We start from the raw sequence: 23,945 nt of genomic DNA on the forward strand, positions 1-23,945 counted from the left end.
TGCATGTTCATTAACTTTTTCTTTCTGTCAAATAATAACCTTCAGTAGGTTTTTTGTAATCAACAAAGTTCATGTTTATTCACTGGAGTAAAAAGTGTGACAACTAGCTCCCCAGTCCCAACAAATGAAATTATGAATCTTTACTGTATATTGCCTATATTCTACTTACAGTTACACTTATACTTATAGTTTAAAATGTTTGTTAATGTTAATAATTTAGTTATAAAGTTAGCCTTTTCCCCTTGTACCTTTTAGATTATCTAATTTTAATAAAGACACTCCAAAACCACATGAAAAAAAGTTGTGCACAATGCATTTCATTTTTTTTTTTGACTTTTAAGAACAAGACAAAACATGTTCAAGACGCCTGATTCATTCATGTTTTCTTTTTCTATATTCAGAACATAAATGGACAAACATCTTTCTACAGCCATTCATCCAGTCCCGTCAAGAGCCCTGAACCATCTGAGGTAATAAAATAACATGTACTATGTTTGCAAACAGGCATATATTCACTAACATATAAGGCCGAATACTGTTTGTATGAAATCATTTGGTTAGCAGTAGCACACAAACACACCTAAAGTTACCCTGACCTCTTGACTTTCATGCCTTTATGCGGAATACATGAGCAATAGATACTGTATTACACATGTTTTCCTCTAGGTTTGTTCATGCCTCTGGCTTGTTAGACGAGCTGGTAGAACTAGCTTTACTATAAGGCAGGCTTTGGTGTGTATGTGTAGTTGCACGCACATGCTAATATGACCGCGTTTGAGCACAAGTGCAGTACCTGCAGGGTTTAGGGTGTGTCTCAGAGAAAGAATGGACTCTGTAATTCCCAGAGGAGACAGTGTGTTAACACCCATTTAGATTGGGCCCGACAATAGTCATAATATTGCAAGGAAAGTGTTAGAGGGAGTTGTCCTTTATCGCAACTGTTGCTGTCAACCAGCCTGCAGGTGATTAGAAGATGACAGGTTTATAAAAGAGCTTAAATGTGTTTTCATAACATACAGTCGAGCTGTGGTCACACTGATGTTTTTTTATTTTTTAAACTTAGTGTATCAAGAAAACAGCAGTCAGTGAATTGTCATTTACATTCAAGTTGCAGTATTTTAAATTATGCAAAAAGTGTCTAAATATTTCTTTAATTGTGTGTATGTGAGATTTCACAGATAAATAATAACAATCTTGAAATTTCAATAGATATGTCATCCACACTACTTTCCTGCAACACTGAGAAATAAGGTACGATTTTTTGTTTTGTTTTGTATTGAACCGAGCAGTTAGGCCATGTGTCCACCGAAGTGTTGAAAACACCAGACTCTCTTCTGAAAATGCCTTGTTGCGTTTTTTTTTTTTTTTCAGTTGAAATGCTTTGGTTGCTCTGATACGATATATCCACGGAAGTGTAACTAGTATCTGATTTCACAGATAATTTGTTTCTATATATAAAATGACAATACAATGAAAAGTGTTTGCTTTGGCTCTTGCTTTAAATGATTTTGTTCTGTTGTTGTGCTTGTTTTTGTCGTCTGATGCCATTGTACAAGCCGAATGTGGCGGTTTATTGGTGTGGTGTTTGTCCCTCCCCTCTTCCACTGTGATTGGACGGCTGGGTAAAAAGTAGGGGTGTGCATGAATAGTCGAATATTCAAATATTTGATCTGTAATAATTATTGTTAGTGACATCACTAACCCTAAAATTTACATAAACCCCGCCCCCAGAACACGATTTATAGATTATCAAGACAGAATATGCTAATCAATGACTAGAAGATAACTACACATAAGCTAGCCTACATAAATTCATCAACTAACCATTCAGAAATGTCCTGTTGCATTCTACATATTGTCACTTCTTCTTGAGTCTCTCCATCATTGTCTGAATCCGGTTATAAACCATAAAAGGCTAAACGTTTTTGAAATTTTCAGTGCATGTCTGTGTGAGTGCAAGCTGTTGTAGCTCTGCCCCCTGTGCAGGGAGCAGCAGCTCATTTGCATTTAAAGGAACAGACACAAAACGGTGTGTTTTTGCTCACTCTCAAAAAGTGACAATTTTAACATGCTATAAAAAATATCTGTGGGGTGTTTTGAGCTAAAACTTCACATACACACTCTGGGGACATCAAAGACTTATTTTACATCTTGTGAAAAGGGCATTATACCACCCCTTTAAGAACAGAAAACACAAAGCGCTGTAAGAAACTTTGCCTAGCACACCGTTATCGGTGTCTCTGAAGCGTCTGTCGGTGGAGCGCATTTTCCCTGAACCCGGACTTATTGTTATCAGACTGAGGAGCCAACTTTCACCCGAGCATGTGAATATTCTTTTTTTTTTCCAACATGAACATGTGAAACAGCGCCAGAAACAGCGCCAGAATTAAGCCAGAAGTGCCGAATGTAAGCCAGACTCGGCCCAGACTTTGTTGCTATCTGGGATGCATTTGTTCTGTATATTTTATTGTTTACACATTGTTTAATGTTTTCAACTAAAAGCTATAATGTAAGCTTATATAATCTTGTTCAAAAATGATGACAAAAACATAATGTTAAAAAAAGAATGGGTCTCATTCACTAAGCATGCTTGCGCACAAATGTATGTGTGACGTGCTTACAAACGATTTTATGAACAAATCACGATTCACCAAAAATTCGAAATTTACAGAAAAATTATAGGAACAACTGAAACCACACGTACGCAAAAAGCACTTACTCTGTACAGCCTTATAATCGTGTTAAGAATTATATTTCATCCTATCATGACTATAATTATATTGAAGTATGTTGCATACTCTGAGTGAAATACATGCTTAAGTCACCATGGGGGAATAACCTGTTTTTTAATAAACTTGCAAACGCGGTTTACTTGCATTGTCAGATTATTGATTTGCATTTAAACTGGTAAATCGGGTTATTTCAATAAACTGATTTTTGGTTGTTTTAACTTCGGTACTACGTATCAGAAGAAAAAAAAATTAGACTTGTAAGTTGTTATCTGTTCAGGTTCCTATCCTATTTTATTTTTAACACTGTCTCTATGGGCACTGCCAGTTCATTCTGTTTTTAATCCTGGAACGTGAAGGTCTAGTGCTAAGGTTAAGTCGTCATCGTTCTTTCATGTGGCCTATCCTAAAGTTTGAAAAGCATTACACTCAAGCTGTCATAGGGTTGTGCTCGCAAACATGCTGGGACAGGAGTTGGGAGCACATCATAAGCTTCGAGTTTCGTTCACAAAGGAGGATTTAGTTGTGATTAGGCGTATTGCACTCAACACATTTAGGTTGAATAATTGTAGAGTTGTAATGTGAGATAGCACTGAAGATTGGTTTGGAGGAGTTTCACATGATGTTATTGAGCTGATGCAGGCACAATGATGAATATAAAAATGGGTTTTAGTGCGTGAGCATCTTATACGAACAAACTAACTTTGTGCTGTGGTTCTTTTGAAGAATTCTTGCATCAGATTCATGCTATCCGAAGAGAGGTGAGGATTGTTTAGCAAGCAGTCTTTAAGCCCATGAACATACAGACACAAGGATTATCCAAACAAGAAGCCAATAGTAGTAATCCAAACTGACGTTACGGGAGACTTTACAACAAGTGTACAACGACTGACAAACACTGATTAAAAACATGGGGGTGTTTAATTATATAAGCAAGAATACAAGAGGCTAATGAAGTAACCATGAAGACTGACAAGGGTAATTATGGAAACTAACCAGAAGGCAATGGAAACAAAGGAAACAGGAACAAATGCACAGAAAATGAAACCAGAAACATCAAGGCAACAGAATAACAAAATAAGAGTCCTTGAACAGGGGAACCATGACAGTAGTGGGTTTAGCTAGCTGTTTTGTTGACTATTATTTGATATTGCACTTTTACAGATCAATTATCTGCCGTCTCCAATGGAATAGTTTTACATAAGTTTCAAGTTTTTAATAATTATATTTAAAATTCATTTTTCCTTGTACATATTTTCTTTAATAAAAGCAAATTTGGAAATGGCTTGTAATTATGATTTTATACATTATTAGTAAGACTTGAATGGTTAACTTGAATTAGACCCTTCAACTCATTACTTGACTGTATGACGTTTTCCTATGATTTGACTGTTTGACAGCTGACTCTGAAAAGATCATGATTTAGGCTTGGCTCTTGCAAAACAATAGGGATTACAATATGTAAAAATTGTATTAATAATTTTAATGTATAGTTCTTGTGTGCATGGGAGCATTTGAATTTGGCATTTAAAAATCCTAGGTAAGACCTTAAATAAATTAGCTTTTAAAATGAACCAGAAGGACTCGGGATCATGTGATTCTAAATCTTATGGAAAGATTCTTTGTAAAGGGTTTCAGTCTATTTTCATTTAGAACATTCAACACTTAATGACTAGTTTGGAATGATATGGTTTTACTTTGGTAAAAACAAAACTGTAGTCCCTCCATTCCTTCAAATGTCAAATCTCTCAGTTTCTCTGTATCTCTCCACTTGCTTCCTGTGGTCAGACACAACTTTAGTTTGTAAACCGAGCTCCTCCTTCCTTTCACTGTAGACCAGAGCAATGACCTGCTGTTACACTGGAACAGCGGAGCTTTTGGCTCACACATTGACCTATTTTTGCACACAGTAAGGTATTGTGGAAAGCAAAAGGCGGAAAGGACATCCCACCGTTGCAGGATTAGTTTGTTTGTTAGGTAGTAATGATTAGTAGTGTCTTCTCATAATTCTTGGGAACTTGCTTATCAGAAGGTTAGATAAGATTTAGTTATTTTCACATAAAAGTGAAAAGTATTTTTGAGTAATTGTTAGGTGATCATAAAGTATCACTTTTGCCCACTCAACCATATGTACATTTCTGGAACATGTCAACAACAACATGTCCTTGTGAATAGACTTGGACTCGAACTTGGACTCTACATATCATATAATTAATTTGATTAATTATTATTCAAATGGAAGCCCTAGTGATTATGGATTCAAACTTATATATAATATAATATAACCCTACAGTTTATATAAAGGTAAAGTATTTTTCATATCTTTATTAACATGGTGGGATATATATACAGTATATAAACAATTTTTTTAATGAACTTTCTGTAATGTTGATTTTAGGATTACAGCACTTTCTGTGCATTCCTGTGCAGAGTTGCTCAATCCTGCTGTGGGAATCGATGTTACAATAGTACAACTGAATGAAATTTGCATATAAGAAGGGAGTTCAGTTGATCTGGAACTACTCCTAGAAATATTTTGTGCATTGACTCTTGACATAACCCATATATAAAGTTTTTTTGGTCACACTTTAGACTCAATTCTCTCTATTAATTAACTATTAACTAAGACTTTTGCCTCAATAAACTCCTAATTTACTGCTTATTAGTAGTTTTTGTAGCATTTAAGTTTAGGTATTCGGTAGGATTAAGGTATGTAGAATATGATCATGCAGAATAAGACATTTATATGTGCTTTATAAGTACTAATAAACAGCCAATATCATAGTAATATGCATGATAAGCAACTAGTTAATAGTGAGAATTGGACCCTAAAGTGTTACCTTTTTTTTTCAAATGCACACTCTTATTGATTATGCATAGGCCTATGTGGCAGTTTGTTGGCTTATAATTCTAGTGATACTACCTCTAGTCACTGAGTGAAACTAGAAGAATTAAACTCTATTATGTGTCCTTGCTTGCTGTGTGCAGAACATGCTGCAACTTGTCAGATGGTAAAAGTAACTAATGTCCAAAGTACGTTTCAATCATTGATTTCTTATCTTCCTAGTCTTGTAAGAACACACCCAGACACAATCTTTTATTAACATAACTCTGCATCCACTCATGCACAGCTTATCCTGTAAAAATGACAAGTTTATTAATATGCGCAACTGTTAACAAGCTGGGCTCTTTGTTGTTGCAGCTCCAAACCGGTTTCGGCACAGTAGTCTCAGTAGTCTTTGAACTACTCTGAGTCTCAGAGTCAGTCCACACACCCAGTTAACACCGTCACTGCTGGTCTTCCTGCTACAGAATGTGTGGAATGTTCTCAAGGCCTGACACACCCACTGTCAAAAAACACTTTTGTCTTTCTATAAGTGCTCTCAAAACAGATGCTGACCCCTGCAAACACCTGGACGAATGTCTCTTTTTATAGTACTTCTGCTGCATTGCTTAACATGCACGTTTTGCAGAATGCATAGGACAGAGCAGAGACACTTGTAGGATACTTGCTCCAGTTGCTCTTCTAGTAGAGCATGGTGCTACTAACACTAAGTTAATACTTTTAAGAGAAATTTCTCTTGAAGTTGAAAACCTGGTAATCGTAAATGGTACGATGGTAATGGTAAATGACTTCTAGTTGTGTCCAGATGATTAAAATTGAAACCTAAAAATCTTTTGTAGTGTCAGTTCAGTTATTAAACCAGACCCTGAGTGATTCTCTGTCACGGATGAGTGGAATCTGGCCCGACCACTCCGACACAACTCGAGTTCTTGAAGTTACTGGAGGATTGACGAAACTGCTGCTCTGTCTTGCATTATATGTCATGTCATCAATCATTTTGTTACCCAAACACTGCTGAAGCTTTTAGAATGCAAAAATGTCAATCAATCTGAAACGCTATTAACTAGAGATGAAAACGCTATTAATTATGGATGCACCAAAATAGAAAATTTGGCCAATAATTATTTTAAAATGTAGCTTTCCAGACAGATGGATGGATGGATGGATGGATGGATGGATGGATAGATAGATCCAACTTAATCCGTTTACATACAGTATACTCGATACTCGCATAGACAATATATACAGCAAAATTGCTTATTGCTTCCTATATTATCGCCCAGCTTCTTCTAAATGTAACTTTAAGGCTTTGAGATATTTTAAACATTAACATCATGATTTTTTGAAAAGCTGCTCTGAAACAATGTGTGTTGTGAAAAGTGCTATGCAAATAAATTTGATTTTGAAAAATCATAGCAATGCATATAATTAAAAAAATGGTAATATTGGCCGAGATGATATTTGTGCATCTCCACTACTACTACTATTACTAATGCTTTCTAGCAGATTACAATGTACAGAATGCAAAGTTTGCATAGAGACAGATGAAGATTTCCATCAACAGCTTCAGTAGCTGCATATGCCAAAGTTTTTGCACTCCCCTGGAGGCCTTATACCTTTATGGTTCACTCAATTCCCAGCATGTAGTTTGGTCTTCTGCTTTTAAGAGTATTGTTAGAGATGTCACTCAGGAGTGTCTGAACTGGATCGATACACATGGGTGTGGGGTATTCTTGCTATTCATCGAGGTGTGGACTGGCTGATGTCTCTCGTAGTATGCATCACTCACAATCTACTACTAAAATGTAACACATGTTTGTAAACGTTAACCCACATTTCTGAGCAGACATAGGCAGAGTTTGTTTGCTTCTTTGAAAAGTTTCCTCCATTTTGACATACTAACAGTTATGTAAGCGTTATGTTTTGCATGTGTCAAGGAAAAACAGTGTTGATCCTGTAGCTGATTTGTTTAATATTAAACTTGCAGAATAACATCTGATAAAATTCATGTAACTCAACAAAAGTTGTGCACTCATGCTCAGAGTAATTCTCTTCACATCCTTCCCTTTTCCAGTCGGACTTGGTGGAGAGTTCAAGCATTCAGGAGGACATCGTGGACTTGAGGGACATGAAGAATGGCTTCTCGTCTGAGATTAAGACCGAGGTATTCGAGGTGGAACCCGTTGCCAAGATGGACAACCGCTTCTTTGGTGAGCTTCTTGCTGAGGTTTACCGCAAGAACACCGATATTCACACTTGCATCTCCGAGCATGTGGCAAAGATCCGGGGAAGGTAGAGCACATCCTTCAGCATTTTATGCTTTTTAAAACCGTTATTTCATAATAAGTACATTTTCGCAAGCTAATTCATGAAATGCCATGCTTCAATTACAATAATGAGATATAATGTGCAAATTGCTTTTCACATATTCTGTCTTAGTGAATTCCTCCCTGTGTGCCTTAAAGGAGTATTTAAATTAAAGATTTGCATGCAGATAACAGCCCTTAACCCTGTCAAACACTAGCTAGATGATTGATGACTTAACTGAGAAAACCTATTACAGACCAAAATCAAATCTCATCTCTTCACCTAATCTGCAGCCACTTTCTCAAATGATTCATTAGAGTGATCAAAAACCTGAATCCTCTCCGCCTTGTCTAAAGCTGTCTGAGAGCAAGGCTCAATCTAGTGATTCATGGCAAGTTAAGAGGTTCTGAACTTTACACCTTAGAAATGATTGTGAGAACAGCAACACCAATGGACGCCTCTGCTTTAAGGCTCTTTTTTTTTTTTCATTTTGACTCATTCATGTTGTTCTCCGTCTCTGCAGGAAACACCTTCTGGACTCCACCATTGACTACAAGGTAGGGAGTGGCAGATTGTTCAGTTCCTGTGCTTTGCAAACAGGATTTCAAGTTTCAATCATGGTTAATTCTAACCCCCTTTAAATAAGTAAATTTAAAGTGCAATTTATAATATGAACAAGGTGGCTTTATTACACCTTTACTATTATGAGAATGTTTTTTGACGTTTTCATTGGGGCATAAATAAATAAAAATATCAGTGTGAAAGAACTGTCCTGATATCAAAAAATATTAAAAAAATTTAAATATAAAATGTCATAAAATGCAACTGCCCAGAAATCATGATATTTATTAATTAATAGTTAATAATAACTAATAATAAAGTTAGAAAATAATGTTCTTGCAGCATTTGGTCAAAGTATATATGATGAACTTGTTAAACACGTGTTTGTCTGTATGTGTGTTTGCAGGTGGACAAAGATGAAATAGAGAGTCTTATTCCCAAAGGAGTGTCTGAACTGACTAAGCAACAGATCCGCTACCTGCTGCAGGTGAGCGCACATTATGAACGACTGCCCTGCCCACTTCCAGTCAGCCCCACCCACCTCTCAGTACACCCCACCCTCAGACGCCTCTCCTGACAGCTCATAAAACCTGTCCCAGGAACACATGTTCCTCCAGGCACAATGTAGCCTCTCAGACATTGTTTGAGCTGGGAGTCTGATTAAAAGAGATAATTGCTTCATCTTCAGTCATTTTTTGGATATTCATTCAACTTTGAGCAAGTTAGATTAGATTAAGTGCTGTCATTATTTTCTGTTTATATATATATATATATATATATATATATATATATATATATATATATATATATATATATATATATATATATATATATATATATATATATATATATATATATATATATATATATTCTGTTTTTTTGTTCTTTTTTTCCACAAAAAAAGTAAATATATGTGATTATTCATTTAAGATACACTATATTGTCAAAAGTATTGGGAAACCCCTCCAAATCATTGAATTCAGGTGTTCCAATCACTTCCATGGCCACAGTTGTATAACATCAAGCATCTAGATATGCATATGCGTCTACAAACATTTGTGAAAGAATGGGTCACTCTCAGGATCTCAGTGAATTCAAGCGTGGTCCCCTGATAGGTTGCCACCTGTGCAATAAGTCCATTCATGAAATTTCCTCTCTACTAAATATTCCACGGTCAACTGTTAGTGGTCTTATAACAAAGTGGAAGCAAATGGGAACAACAGCAACACAGCCACGAAGTGGTAGGCCACGTAAAATCAAAGAGAAGGGTCAGCGCATGCTGAGGCGCACAGTGCGCAGAAGTCGCCAACTTTCTGCAGAGTCAATAGCTACAGACCTCCAAACTTCATGTGGCCTTCAGATTAGCTCAAGAACAGTGTGTAGAGAGCTTTGTGGAATGGGTTTCCATGGCTGAGCTGCTGCATCCAAGCCTCGTATCACTAAGTGCAATGCAAAGCGTCAGATGCAGTAAAGCACGCCGCCACTGGACTCTAGAGCAGTGGAGACTTGTTCTCTGGAGTGGCGAATCACACTTCTCTGTCTGGCAATTCGATGGACGAGTCTGGGTTTGGCAGTTGCCAGGAGAACGGTACTTGCCTGACTGCATTGTGCCAAGTGTAAAGTTTAGTGGAGGGGGGATTATGGTGTGGGCTCGTTTTTCAGAGGTTGGGCTTGGCCCCTTAGTTCCAGTGAAAGGAACTCTTAATGCTTCAGCATACCGTCCTGTTCCGACATGACTGCGCACCAGTGCACAAAGCAAGGTCCATAAAGACATGGATGAGTGAGTTTGGTGTGGAGGAACTTGACTGTCCTGCAGAGTCCTGACCTCAACCCGATAGAGAACTCCTTTGGGATGAATTAGAGCGGAGACTGAGAGCCATCCATCTCATCCAACATCAGTGCCTGACCTCACAAATGCACTTCTAGAAGAGAGGTCAAAAATTACAATAAACACACTCCTAAACCTTGTGGAAAGCCTTCCCAGAAGAGTTGAAGCTGTTTTGCTGCAAAGGGTGGACCAACTCCATATTAAACTCAACGGATTTAAGAATGGGATGTCATTAAAGTTCATGTGCATGTAAAGGCACATTTGCGTCCCAAACTTTTGGCAATATAGTTTGTAGATTCACACATAAACAAAAACGTTTATGTTAGCTGCGATTAATAACAATTAATCGATTTGACAGCACTAAATATAATATGATATAACAGTCAATACATATGAAGCACTTTAGTTGGCAGTAGTTTCAGACACAAAGTAAAGTCTTTCTCTCCCTCATCTAGACTCGTGTGACGGCTGATAAGACCATGCGTCTGTTGATGGCCACATTCAGCAGTCTGCGAGAGGAACTAGTGCGTATGCAGGAGGATCTGAGGGTGAGTGCGATTATTCTACCACTAAACCAGCCGACAGCCTCCTGTCCAGCAGAAGCAGTAGATATAATGATGAAACATATCAGGTTTTGCCTCGTGGGCGTGCGTTTGCTTTACAGTCCAGCTTTCAGCTGACCTTGTGTTTTTCAAGGTGTGATGCGTGTATACACAGATTCAGTGGTATGACGTAACAGCTACACAACAGCCCCCAGCCCTTTAACACTATATTAGCATTATTTTGTTGAAGGTAAAACAATTTTTTTTTCTAGTTCTTCGATTATACATGAGAAAATTACAAATGTTAATGTCAAATGTAATAATATGCACCTTAGTTCTGCAAATATAAATTCAGATTGTGATACAGTATACCAAAAGAATATCTGCTTTGTTGGTATAGCAAGAGGTAATTTCCTGTTTGACTGAATAGAGCTTCTGCTCAGTTTAACATGAATCATCACAAATACATGCAGCATCATTTCAATTGGTTAGCCAAAATGGAGCAGCCAGCCGCTACTGAAGACAGCAACTACGCTAGTGTCTGTGTTTTCACTAATTATCCACTCGAATTAATCAAAAAATATAATTGCTTATTATAAAGCTTTGTGTGCGGTCTCTTTTGAAGCAAGACATATTGCAAACTTGATTGAGAAATACGGAAGTGATTGCTCTGAATGCACTGTGTGTGTGTGTGTGTGTGACATCTGACTGATCATGATTGGTCAGTTGAAGCATTCTGATGTCATATATTTTATGGTATGACTAGGGATGCATGATTTGGGATTTTTTTTAATCAATTATTGCACTCAATTAACATGACTATAAAATATAAATAATAATAATATTGTTATTTATTATTATTATTATTATTATTATTACTATTGTAATATATCACCTTAAAATAAAAAAATGTAAAACTACTAATAGTAATATTTATGGCTGTCTTAATTTTCAAGCATTAAAACATCAGGCTTTTATTTACGCGGAGACCGCAGGGAGCCCTTAAAACTTCTCTTTTTTTAAAAAACAGCTGCTTTATACAGTAAGCGCTTCTCATTATATTTGGGAAGATGGTTGTTACTTGTTGTCTTCCGAAATGCATGTTATGAGTAACCCAAACTCAGAACACATGCAGAGATGATTTCATGTGGAGTCGATCTGAAACACTGAAAACACCAGATTGCTCTAAGCCATATTACAAATTCAGTTTATTTTGATCATTTTATAATTAGCTCTAAAAGGTGTGGTAATCTACAGTCAAAATAAATTAATTGATTAAACCAGACAGTGATAAGAGTCACCGTTTTGTAGTTTGTGGAGGGTTTTTGAAGATATAACCTGTTAGCATATAATTTGACTAGCATATACTGAATTTACAAATCTAGAAGCATATTTTTATTTTATTTTTACTAAGCATGCACAATTATATGATTAGTTGCAACTTACATTTGGATTAACTGTGTGCATTTGCAGAATCTGGAGAGTGAGAAGGAGGAGCTGGAGAAAGAACTGAGCTATAGGAAAGATCAAGGTTTTCAATATGAGAAACTACTGGAGAACGTACGCGAGCAAAGCAGACAACTGCAGGTACCATAAAACTTCACTTCATCACTCCTGTCAACAATACAACAATTTAACAGCAGCATTTAAGTAAGAAATGTATTCTTATTAAATCTACTAAAGCTGTTCAATCAAGAGCAGTGAGTGAATTTCTGTTTTTCTTTTGTTGTTTGATATATATTAACAGCATATATAGTAGCAGGTACTGTATATTACGCTCCTGTCACTTTAATACACAAATCTAATATACACATGTGATTTCTTTACTTGCTGTTTACATCCACAGATATAACCCACTGTGTTCATGTGAACTTTGTGTGTTTTTGACATAACCTTGTGTGTATTTAACAGTTTAAGTGCAATAAGACGTGAAAGAGAACTTAGTTTAATTCTCACGGGACTCGCCATCTGACATCCAGCTTTCTGTGCGCGAGCTTCGGATGTGTGCGCTCAGAAAACCATATATCAGAAGTTTACACTGATATGGCTTTAAAACACATGCAGATAATAAACTTACATGATGATGAAGAGCTGCAATGTCACGTCAGCGTGACCGTGAAAGAGATGATAATCAAAACCAAACAGACGTTTTAGTTTTTGGCAGAGTATCTGATGCACCGGATGTAAAGGCTCCGCCCTCTTCTGGAAAGCGGGGTGGGGCAACATTATGAAGCTGCAGACTCGGAGCCTGCATCTACAGTCCCGCACCCAGAGTCCCGCATTCTCAGACCCCTCGTTTTTCGAGACAGCGCCTCCTACTGTTTCGAAGATCGTATAACACCCTTATCCAAATGCCATTGAAAACAATAGGATGCAATATTACGGTCTCGTTTTATTTAAAGTGATCCAAATAAATATTTGCGTTCCCTGCTTAATGCATGTGCCAGAAAAACTCATTGTGTTCTCTGACTAACAAATTACCCAGTAGTTCTTTTTTGAGCGTGGGTGTAATTGAAAGAAAATTACTGATGGAAGGGATACAATTACACATTGAACTATCTTCTGTAAAATATTGTGACATTATATTGCTACAATGTTTTTTTTTATTCAAATTTCAATTTTTCTTTCAGTTCAAATGGTCTAATTAACATTATACCATGCTAACATTACAAAACCTGTTTTTTGATATTTTGAATGCAAAGCAAAATTCAAATAAGAATAGACAAAACACCAATAATAAACAATTCTGTACTTTATTTAACGATCACCTAAACATCATCTTGCTGTAAACAGGACAAAGCAAAGAAAAAAGGAAGAAAGAATTGTGTTAGTGACTTTACTTTTCATCTTCAATTGCATTAAAAAAAACCTCCTCATTTATAAGTCGCTTTGGATAAAAGCATCTGCTAAATAAATAAATGTAAAATGTAATGTAAATGCATAAGGTAAAATAATTACTTTCTGGTAGGTGAATGTTTCTTCTTTTTTCATTCTTTTTGAAATCGCTCTGTCAAATTCCTCGACTTCACTAAAATAAAAGATGAATGCCATTGTCAAAAATATTGTGTAATAATTTTTTTTTTTTTTTTTTTTTTTGCAAGTGCAAATTACAAGCATACCTAGGGTGATAAGTAGGGCCACGGAGAAACACGTCCTCAGCCTCCTGCCAGGATAATGCCTGCATCTCACATAGGCCATGAATGATGGCCTGTCCATATAAATAAATAAATAAATAAATATATAAAACATTTCAGTTAATACAAATTAAAAGAAGGAACCCAAACAAAAGGCCAAATGACACATTCTAGCTCACATGTTAATACCATAGACTGGTTAATACATAGTGAAGGCATAGTAAATTTGATTATTAGGCAATTGTATGAGTTGTAAATGGCTGGCAACAACTTCATATCACAGTTAAATTAATATTGATTAATTTTAATACTTACGTTTTATAAGAACTAATTTAAGTAGTCTACATAAATTATATAAAGTAAAATAATTACTCCGGCATTAATTAATTCAATTTATAGTTTTAGGAGAAAAGGTCCGGTAATTAAAAAAAGGTCAAAAGGTAAATCTGATTAAATAATTAATGATGCCATTCTTTGATATTAACACACTTAATGTATTTAATTGGTCTACTTTAATGTCAACTAATTTTAATACAATTTTTACAATGGCTTGTCTACAAAAAGTCCAAGGTTAAAGGCTAACGTTAGCTATCAAAATATTTTCGGGGAAAAAAGGCGAAAAAACATACATTAACGGCTCAAATTTTGTTACAAACTATCTTTACAAATATTAAATGGACTATTCATATGTTGGTGTATCGATGAGCTATAAAGTAGTTTAATTAAAAAAGAAATCGAATGAGTATGATTCGCTAAATAAAATTGATGATACTCACGTTTCGGCTTAAGTTCTTCAAATGTTTATCCTATTGATAGGAGGCGCTGTCTCGAAAAACGAGGGGTCTGAGAATGCGGGACTCTGGGTGCGGGACTGTAGATGCAGGCTCCGAGTCTGCAGCTTCATACTACTCGGGTGGGGAGCAGCAGCTCATTTGCATTTAAAGATACATGCGTGAAAAAAGCATGTTTTTCCTTCCACTCAAAAATGGTAATTTACAACATGGTATAAATGATCTGTGGGCTATTTTGAGCTGAAACTTCAGACACATTCTGGGGACACCTGAGACTTATATTACATCTTCTAAAAAGAGGCGTAATAGGTCCCCTTTAATCAAGTCAAATACATTTGCATATGCCTGCCTCCAGAGCAAGACATCGACGAATAGTTTTACATCATCACACCATAGCCCACTGGCATTCAGTTGCTTAACGACTGACATTTGCCTACGCTCGATGCGAGTGTTTCGTCTCATCACAGGCAAATAGAACCCATTATAATCAATGACGCTCTCTACACTGCCCTTAAAATGTATCATTTCAGATAGAGGGTCAGAATGAGGATTGAAAATAATCATTTTTCCACACTTATATTTGTTTTTTGTTTTGTGCAAAAAACTTGTCATGACCCCTTTAATGATGACAACTAACAACCTGTGCATGTTATTAGATATCTATCTCAGATCTTTCATTTCCATTTTCTCTTAGGCGGCTTTGAAGGAAAGTAACATTGCTCAGCGTTCTCTAGAAAGTCAGCTGCTGACCTTCCAGAGCAAAGACCCCAGCAAAGACTTCCGCATCAAAGAGTTGGAGGGCAGCAAGAGGGCCCTGGAGCAGGAGAACGAGCTGCTCAGGAAGAAGGTGGGCAAACCTCAGGGTCTTCATCAAAATTCTGTTTAATAATTATACACCATACACTCACATTTATTATGTAAACACAAACTTTTATTTTGGATGTCATTAATCGCGATTAATCATTGCCCTGCACTTTTTTTTTTTAATATACAGTATATATTTTTATATATTTATATTCATTTTATTATTATTTAAATATCATTTATTACAAACACCAGCTGTGAAAGTGCATCTAAGCCTAGTCAAAAACCTGTATTATACACATAACACACACGACTCGCAAGAACAGTTCATTTCCTATCAGATATAAATGAAAATGATGATGACTTGAAATGACTTGTGGCTCATGACATAGTGATGGTGCGATTTACTAAAGTTTTCAATAAAAGAACCAGTCAAACGTTTGTAAAGCAAACGACACTGGTCACACTGCATGTTTGTGTGCAGTGAAGTGCGCCATAAAGACGACACAAGAGAAACATTGTTCACGGACCTTTAAACTCATCACTCAATTCACACTGCAAAAAAATATAATTACTTCTTTGTAGACTCTGGCTGGTCCAATCTAACTATACATGCTATAATATTATGTTTCAGTATTTACTTAGCATTATTTACTATTGTACTATATGTAATTAGCAGTCTTGTAGTTTGCTCAAAAATAGGAAAGTAGACATTATACTGTGGAAATCATTGATTCTAGGGTTGTATTTTTTGTCTTCCTTTCCCTCATGTGTCTTCTTCCTCTTTTATGTTTGTCTGTATCTCTTCCGCAGTTGACAGGGCAGTGCAGTAGTTCCACTGTCCAAATCAAAACACAGGAGCTGTCTAGAGAGTATGAACGGATGCTGAATGATCTACGGGGGGAGAAGGACAGAGAGCTCCAGAACCTGCGGGTAAATAAGGAAGAAACAAAAAAATGCAAAGGAGTGGATGAATTTGTACTCAATGTACAGGGTTCCCATGCTTCTTGAAAGTACTTGAAATTATATTTTATTACCAAAGAGCATGTTCAAATGATCTACCCTATCAGTACGATCCGAGGCTTATTTATATAGCCGAATCGTCTTGGTTCCTCGTCAGGAACCAAGCATCCCTCCAACGACTCTCTCTCGTCTAGCTCCTATCCCAGTCAGGGAAGCGGGGGAGAACTCTGGGTTCGGACCACATTCCAAGCTCGGAGCCCTCCCTCGGACATAAGGGATTGAGCTACATAAAATAGTTTAATCAAATTTCCAACGAATAATGTCTAATAAAGTATGTGTGGTAATGTGAGGTTATATATTTATAAATATTTGTTTTTGTCAAACCTTGTATTATTTGAACTGGAAAGTTGTTTAAGTCCTTGTTTTATAGTAATTTTATGGTTTAGGATGTTGCATAAATGCTGATCTCCCCCAATTAATTTTATTTGTGCTTGTCTTAAAGGTCTTAAAAGACTTAAAATTGATTAAAAAAAACCTGTAGATATCATGTACAATATTTTGAATATTTTGTAATGCCTAACAATTACCTTGTCCACATCAATTTCATTTAATTGCAAATATTTTAATGTTTTAATCAAGTAGTTCATAAAAAAACTAAAACCAGTGAAAAATAAAAGTTCAAAGCAGGAATAAAAAAGCTGAAAACTGCATCTCTCGTTCAAACTTGCTCGCTCTCTCTCTCTCGTACACTCTACTCTCTACTCAATGTATTTAAAAAAAGTCATATGCCCCTTAAGTTTGATCTTAGTTGTCAGTATATGCCTTAACATACTGCAGTAATGATAGACACAGGTACAGTAGGTCTTTGATAGTGTCCAGATTGGCAGTAACAAACCCACCTTTATTGTGTTTGATATAAAGTGAAAGGTGCTTTTAAAAAGTGCTTGAAAGTCCTTGAATCTGGTGTTCATATGAAAGAGCGGGAACCCTGAATGTACTAAATTATGATTTTAGGTAAAATGCACTTAAAGGAATAGTTCATCTTAAAATGAAAATTCTGTCATCATATACTCACCCTCATGTTTTTTCAAACCTGTATGAATTTCTTTCTTCTGCTGAACAGAAAGGAAGATATTTAGAAGAATGTCAGTAACCAGACAGTTTCTGGTTCCCATTGACTTCCATAGTATATATTTTTTCCTACTATGGAAGTCAGTGGGACCCAGAAACTGCCTGGTTACTGACTTTCTTCTAAATATCTTCCTTTCTGTTCAGCAGAAGAAAGAAATTCATACAGGTTTGAAACAATATGAGGGTGAGCATATGATGATAGAATTTTCATTTTAAAGTGAACTATTCCTTTAAGTATGGAAAAGCTGTTTATTGCTTTTATAAGCATCCTAAAATGCTTTTATAAAATGACTAGTATGATAAAGACTCAAATGTTCAATAAATATTAAGAGACAAACTATTTCATTCAGTAATATAAGTAATTAGGCAAACTGTAGGCTGTGGATGATTGATAAACAATTTGGGTCATTAATATACACTACTGTTCAAAAGGTTGGGGGCCAAAAAGATTTTTAAAATGTTTTTTTTTTAACAAATTCTCTTATGTTCACCAAGGCTGCATTTATTTGATCAACATTACAGTAAAAACTCTAATATTGTGAAATATGTGAAATGATTTATTCCTGTGATTTAAAGCTGAATTTTCAGCATCATTAGTCTAGTCTTCAGTCTTCATTCTAAAAATGATTCTCAAGAAACATTCATTATTATCATCATATCTGATAACAATATTTTTGTGGAAACCATGATACAATTCTTTTTCAGGATACTTTGATAAATAGAACACGTTTATTTGAAACGGAAAGATTTTAGAACATTAGAAATGCCTTTACTGTCACACTGATCAATTTAATTCCTCTTTGCTGAATGCAAATAATTTCTTTAAATACATTTATAAACAAATCTTACTGACCTTAAACTTATGAATGTTAGTGTTGAATCCTTCAAATGCATCCCATCTAGTCAGAACTATCTATTTTATGTGTATTTCTTCTTTTCCAGTCTCAGCTTATAAAAATCCAGTCGGAGCGCACCGTAACACACACCTCTGACAGCACCTTGGAACTGCGCATCACTGAGCTCCTGACCAAACTGGAGCAGCATGAAAGCGTCATCAGACACCAGCAGGAGGTACGTCAACATACGCCCTCATACAGACATAAAATGCTCTGTCAGTGTTGTTTTAACAAGCACGCAATGCGTTTGTCATCAGATCTGCCATGTGATGCGACATTAACCCAATGTTTCCTTGAGCTGAAATTTGACAGCTTGGAAACCTGCTGGAAAAACACAAAGCTCAATGAGTTGAGGCAGTCCTTATTCCTGGTCTTTTATGCCTTTATTATTAGATAGGACAGTGTAGATGAGACAGGATCGAGCCGGGACTCGAACTCAGGTCGCCTGAGGCATATCTGCGTCATTTGTCGGAGCGCTGCCCACAGGGCTATTGCTCTTTGAACCAAAATTTATTTTCATCATGCTATGTAATGTATGCAGTCTGTCATTCTAGAAATGCCTCAGGAGTTTAAGTTAAACCTGACTTAAAGGGGATCTATTATGCAAAATTAAATTACATAAGAGTGAAGCCCCGCCCATGACTGGTGACTGGTAAACATTTCTGTTTACTCGCTGTATCAGCTAGCTAGAGTATTACAATGTCTGCGGCAAAAAAACATTACAAATGTTCTGATATTGGATGTACCAACAAACATGAGTGAGTAACCATAGACTCCTGCCGCCTGAGCCACTGAGGACACCGTGGTTGAATTTCATTTATCAAGGAAATGTGCCAAAGAAAGTCGTTAATGTGTTATATATTTGCGCAAATTTACGCCTGACTGCTTCGCAAACCAGTGTCAGTTCAACAATGGATTTGCACTAAACTTATTTCTAAAAGATTTTTAGATTAACATGACGGTACATGCTCATTGAGTACAATGAGTTGAATCAACTTAACTCCACAACAACTACATAAATGTATACACTAAACATTCAGAAACATCCAGTTGCATTCTAAAAGTTGTAACGTCTTCCTGAGTCCATCAGTGTCCAAATCTGGTTCGAACATGTAAGGCTCAATACCGCTACTGACCATTTCTGACATTTTGGCTATGTGACATTCTCCTGTTTTGTTGTTGCGAGTATCAGAGGCATGAGCTGTAAAAGCTCCGCCCTCTTCTGGAAAGGGGGCGGGGAGCAGCAGCTCATTTGCATTTAAAGAGACACACACAAAAACGGCATGTTTTTGCTCACACCCAAATAGGGGCAAATTTGACATGATCTGTGGGGTATTTTGAGCTGAAACTTCAGACACATTCTGGGGACACCTGAGACTTATATTACATCTTGTAAAAAGGGGCATAAGTCGTCCCTTTTAACTCAGGATTAACCGGATTACAGGTTCTAGGTTTACTGTAAGACTAAAACAAGGAAATTTTTATTTTAATCCAAGTTAATTCAGTTATTCATTCTGTACGCAAATGTTTTTGTTAGATGTGTTTGTTGGAAAAATAGATATTTAAAATATGAATTATATCAGAAGTCGGTATTGACATGTTCAAGGAAAAAAACATCTATTTCTAAACATATCACTGAACGAGGACATGGTTCTCATTGTAAGGAACAGCACTTGATAATTGGCATTCTTTCGTTTCTTCCGTCTGCGTTACCTCAGCTTCATTACCCTTGAGGAATGTGAAGTACTGGAGTGCTGGAGTGCTTCATTCTGACCTTTGACTTTTTACTCTCAGGAGATCATGCGACTCAGACAGCAGAAGACTGACAGCTCCAGCAGTGCGACGAAGACTATCGTTACAAAGAGGTGTGTGTGTTTTTATTGCGTATGAATAGTCTGAATACCATGTGAAAACTAAATTGCCATTCAGTCCTAATGGTTATTGTGAACTCTTTCTTATCATGGAACAGATACGCGACCCAGTACCCTTTACTGGGTCTGCTGAGTGACGATTACAAGTACACACCACCTATTAAAGAGGACAGGACCATCATCTTCGAGAGTACAGGGGAGGTCACCACACGAGTAATCTAGATTGTAAGACTTGAAATTGTTTGGAATGGGAGGCATTTCTCCAGGTGTTGTGTAGAAATTACTTTTACTATGGTCACCTAAAAGGGGTCATGTAAAATGATAAATGTTCTATATTTTGAAGGGGGGAAAAAGCTTTTAGAAAAGGAGGGCGTTTACATAGAGGGGTTAAAGGTACAGCAGTTTTTGTTTTGTTTTTTACACAAATGCTCATGTAAAGCTAAGTTCTGAATTTATTGGATAATTTATTATATTTTATATTATAAACATACACTACGAGTAAAAAGTATGGGGTCGGTAAGATTTTTTTTTTTTTTTTGGATACTTTATTCAGCAAAGATGCATTAAATTGATCAAAAATGACAGTAAAGACACTTATGTTGCAAAAGTTATTTTTTTTAATCAAATAAATGCAGTCTTGGTGAACATCTTTAAAAAAAAAAAAAGTCTTTAAAAAAACATAAAATTATACCGACCTCAAACTTTTGAACAGTAGTAGGGTATAGTTATCATTGACTTTAACTAGAGTTTTCTGGGCACATGTATATTTTCATGCAAAAAGAAAAAAAAGTGGTAAGATGTTTTCTTTAGTTGCACTAGAAGTTTCACATCATTTCCATCATTTCACACCTTGTCCAGAGCATTTATCTTAAGCATGTGTTTGTCTGGGAACAGTACACTGTTCACTAGTTAATAATAGATCAGTCCCTGGCGTAGAGGGCCAATGCTAAATTCTACTGCTGGCATAAATGAATGATGTCATTGAGCTCGCTTTTTGCCAGTGACCTCATTATTTTATGCACAATAACCAATGAAAAACAAAAAGATGCAATAAAGTGGGATGCATATTTAATCACATTTCTGCTTAGACAAAGAATTGCCAGTAAGCACCACAAAGACCACAGAAAACAGGTGCTGTTCTTGCACCAGATAAAACGCTAACTGCATCATGTGATGTACGTTGCAGCATTTCAGCTCTATACAGTGCCAGAACATCTTCACAAAATGTGTTGAGTTGACAAATCTTGTGGTCGTATCATATTTTCAGAATGGATGAACCAATATTTCAAAGTCTCATCATCGCTAGGCGTACTTTCTGGGAAGGAAGCCAGCGTGTCTGTATCCATTGAGTTTCCTACAAAGATTTTTGTTTCCCCAAAGAATGTCAGAGCGACATTTTATCACTCTGAATGCTATCAAAACTACTACAATACGAAACGAATCCTGAAATCTGAAAAACTGCCAAGCTTTCTCAAGCTGTAATAAACACTGATGGGGAAATACCCTGAATTAGCTGAGATGGTTATCAGGTGGTTAGTGAATATAAAATGTGTTTCCCACTAAAACACAGCATGCACAAGTAGCCGAACTGTCTAGTGAATTTGTCCATGTGTGTTTTGTTATTACCAGTTCTTAGAAGTGTCTCTTTCTGACAGGAATGAACAGGAAGAAGAAGATTCCCCGTCTGAATCTCACTCCCTCTCTCTCTCCCTGCATGCCGCCCTCTTCCCAGTGGCTCCTATTGGTGGCGGTGGCGCTGACTTTTAGTGCTTAGGCTTTGGAATTGGATAATGCCATATGAAGTATGAACCAACCACAGAATTTAACCAGAAGCATCTTGTTTATTACGATATAGCGTGACTACTGATAGTTATTTTTATATTTGTGTCATCTCTTCATATGATGCACCACAACGCTACTGTAAGGATGTAAATATTTGGAGAGAAACGACTTGCAAGTATCATATACCTTGGCTGGAATGAAAGTTAAGCATTGTCGGTAATGTAAAAGGTGATTGCTGGTTTTCTTATTCATTTGGGTACACTAATTATGCTAATTTTTGTTCTTTTTTTTTCTCATGTCACAGAGTTGATGCTTTATATAGAAAATGATGCCTATAGGTAATAGTGGTCGACCGATACATGTTTTTCAGTGACAGATATCTGGAGAGCAGGATGACCCACTAAATACAAAAAGTTTGGGGTCAGTAGCATTTTCTAATGTTTCTGAAATAAACATCAATCAGGCTGCAAAGCACGTTTGGTTAAAAATACATTAAAAACAGATATTGTGAAATATTACATTTTTAAATAATTTCAAATATTCTATTTGAATATATTTTAAAATGTAATTTATTCCTGTGGTGTCAAAGCTGAATTTTCAGCATCATTACTCCAGTCGTCAAGTCAAGTCACCTTTATTTATATGGCGCTTTTTACAATTTTTACAGATTGTGTCAAAGCAGCTTCACAGTGATAACATGAAAAAAATACAACAGTGTTTGTTTCTAGAAGAAAATTGTCACATGATCCTTCAGAAATCATAATATGATGCTCAAGAAACATTTCTTATCAATGTTGAAACAGTAATACATTTTTCCTGTCTGTCTGTCTGTTGTCAGGATACTTTGGTGAAAACAAAAGTCAATATTTTATTTGAACAATTTATTTTGTTGTAACAAGTTTGTTTTTTCTCTCTTTTGATAAATTTAATGCATATCCTTGCTGAATAAAAGTCTTACTGACCCCAAACTTTTGAATGGTAGTTTATATAGACTAGAAAACGTACACGAGAAGCACAAGAATGTAAAAATAAATAAAGTACAAATAAAAAATAAAAATCACATTATCTGTTTACAAAGCTGTCGGATATTGTAACTGGCACAAGGGGGCGCAAACACAGTTGTCAGCCGATGGCAGATCGTTTTATTTTTATTTTTTATATATCACTAGGACCCTCCTAGCGATTGTTAAAAAACAAAGTGTAGCCTAATATCTCTGGCTGATACATCGGTAGACCACTAATATGTAATGTAAGCTGGTGAGGGGGTTTACTGCTTTAAAGTGGTTGATAGCGCATGGGAAAATTGATTAGTGTAAGCTAATTTCTCAAAGCTATACTGTATGTAACTTTTTTTTCTTTTTCTGTCAAATGGTTAATTTTAGCCTATGTAAACTTTGGTTGTTTTTAAATAAAGTTAATAAACATTAAAACCTCCATAAACATTTTTTTTTATATATATATATATGGATTCTCAATTTGATTTATTAGCCTATTAATTGCTTTGTTTTCTTTTATGTTACAATAATGGTTTCAACATTTTTCCTGTTTGTAGTTGTTTTTTTCAGTGTCACTGATATATAGGCTATAGCCTACTATTATAGTTTTTGTTAAAGTCCCCCTGTAGTCAATAATTGTATCCATTAAAACTCATCTTTGATCATCAAAATGACATTTAAACTTTTCACCCTTGCCTCATTAAGTATACGCAGTTCTATGAATATGCAAATGAGCCCCGCCTCCACTCACTCACACCAGCTCAGA

General features: G+C 36.0%; 1 protein-coding gene across 1 annotated transcript in view; it reads left to right on the forward strand.

The window, feature by feature from the left end:
• pof1b (POF1B actin binding protein) overlaps positions 1-23,619 on the forward strand; it is a 30,585-nt gene extending 6,966 nt beyond the window's left edge. Inside the window, exons 2-13 of the mRNA XM_081390310.1 lie at positions 402-470; positions 7,649-7,866; positions 8,405-8,438; positions 8,849-8,929; positions 10,726-10,818; positions 12,286-12,399; positions 15,432-15,584; positions 16,355-16,474; positions 18,578-18,706; positions 20,326-20,396; positions 20,501-20,627; positions 22,058-23,619. Of these exons, the coding sequence (XP_081246436.1) occupies positions 402-470; positions 7,649-7,866; positions 8,405-8,438; positions 8,849-8,929; positions 10,726-10,818; positions 12,286-12,399; positions 15,432-15,584; positions 16,355-16,474; positions 18,578-18,706; positions 20,326-20,396; positions 20,501-20,624 (1,206 nt within the window). The 3' untranslated portion in view covers positions 20,625-20,627; positions 22,058-23,619. The remainder of the gene's footprint in view (positions 1-401; positions 471-7,648; positions 7,867-8,404; positions 8,439-8,848; positions 8,930-10,725; positions 10,819-12,285; positions 12,400-15,431; positions 15,585-16,354; positions 16,475-18,577; positions 18,707-20,325; positions 20,397-20,500; positions 20,628-22,057) is intronic.
• Positions 23,620-23,945: the final 326 nt, after the last annotated feature.

This window comes from Scardinius erythrophthalmus, assembly GCF_964197995.2.
Source record: "Scardinius erythrophthalmus genome assembly, chromosome: 17".
NCBI lineage: Eukaryota > Metazoa > Chordata > Actinopteri > Cypriniformes > Leuciscidae > Scardinius > Scardinius erythrophthalmus.